Raw genomic sequence first — 513 nt, forward strand, 5'->3', positions numbered from 1 at the left:
CTCAAGCCTGCGGTATCGTTATAGCGCAGCTCAGCTGCATTTCCATTGGGGCTCCTCCAGTCGAATCGCTGGTTCTGAACACATGGTGAACAGCAAACAGTATGCGGCAGAGGTAAGGGAGTCATGTCCACCACTACACCTAATTACAATATAGGGCTTCCATTTCATTTATTTTATTCGATATAAATAACTTTTTTAGAAAAGCCTACTTGGTTTTATGCTAAAAAAAAACAAATACCCCCTCTAAATGTGTCTGCTGTGCTTGATACTTGGGAAATTTTGGATTTCTATGCCCACATGGCTGAAAAAAAGGAAAACATGAAAAATGTACCTTTTTGAGAAAAATATATATATATATTTTGTATACAAAAGCATAAACCGTCATACTTGTTTGGACAATGGTTATTAATTTTCTCTAAATGCTTGTTAGGCTAAGATATAAACAACTAAAAACTCAAGTAGAGTATGCAAAATAGCTGGATCAAAATCTATTAATAGTTGTTCAGTTTTTGG

The 513-nt window shown here is 35.3% G+C and overlaps 1 protein-coding gene across 1 annotated transcript in view; it reads left to right on the forward strand.

Annotated features, from left to right (window-relative positions):
* Positions 1-4: 4 nt before the first annotated feature.
* The window catches only part of LOC112140765, a gene marked incomplete at its 5' end in the record, with an annotated part of 7234 nt that continues 6725 nt past the window's right edge, over positions 5-513 (forward strand). The window contains one exon of the mRNA XM_036211122.1: positions 5-112. Within this exon, the coding sequence (XP_036067015.1) occupies positions 5-112 (108 nt within the window). The remainder of the gene's footprint in view (positions 113-513) is intronic.

This window comes from Oryzias melastigma, unplaced genomic scaffold, assembly GCF_002922805.2.
Source record: "Oryzias melastigma strain HK-1 unplaced genomic scaffold, ASM292280v2 sc00600, whole genome shotgun sequence".
NCBI classification, from domain to species: Eukaryota; Metazoa; Chordata; class Actinopteri; order Beloniformes; family Adrianichthyidae; genus Oryzias; species Oryzias melastigma.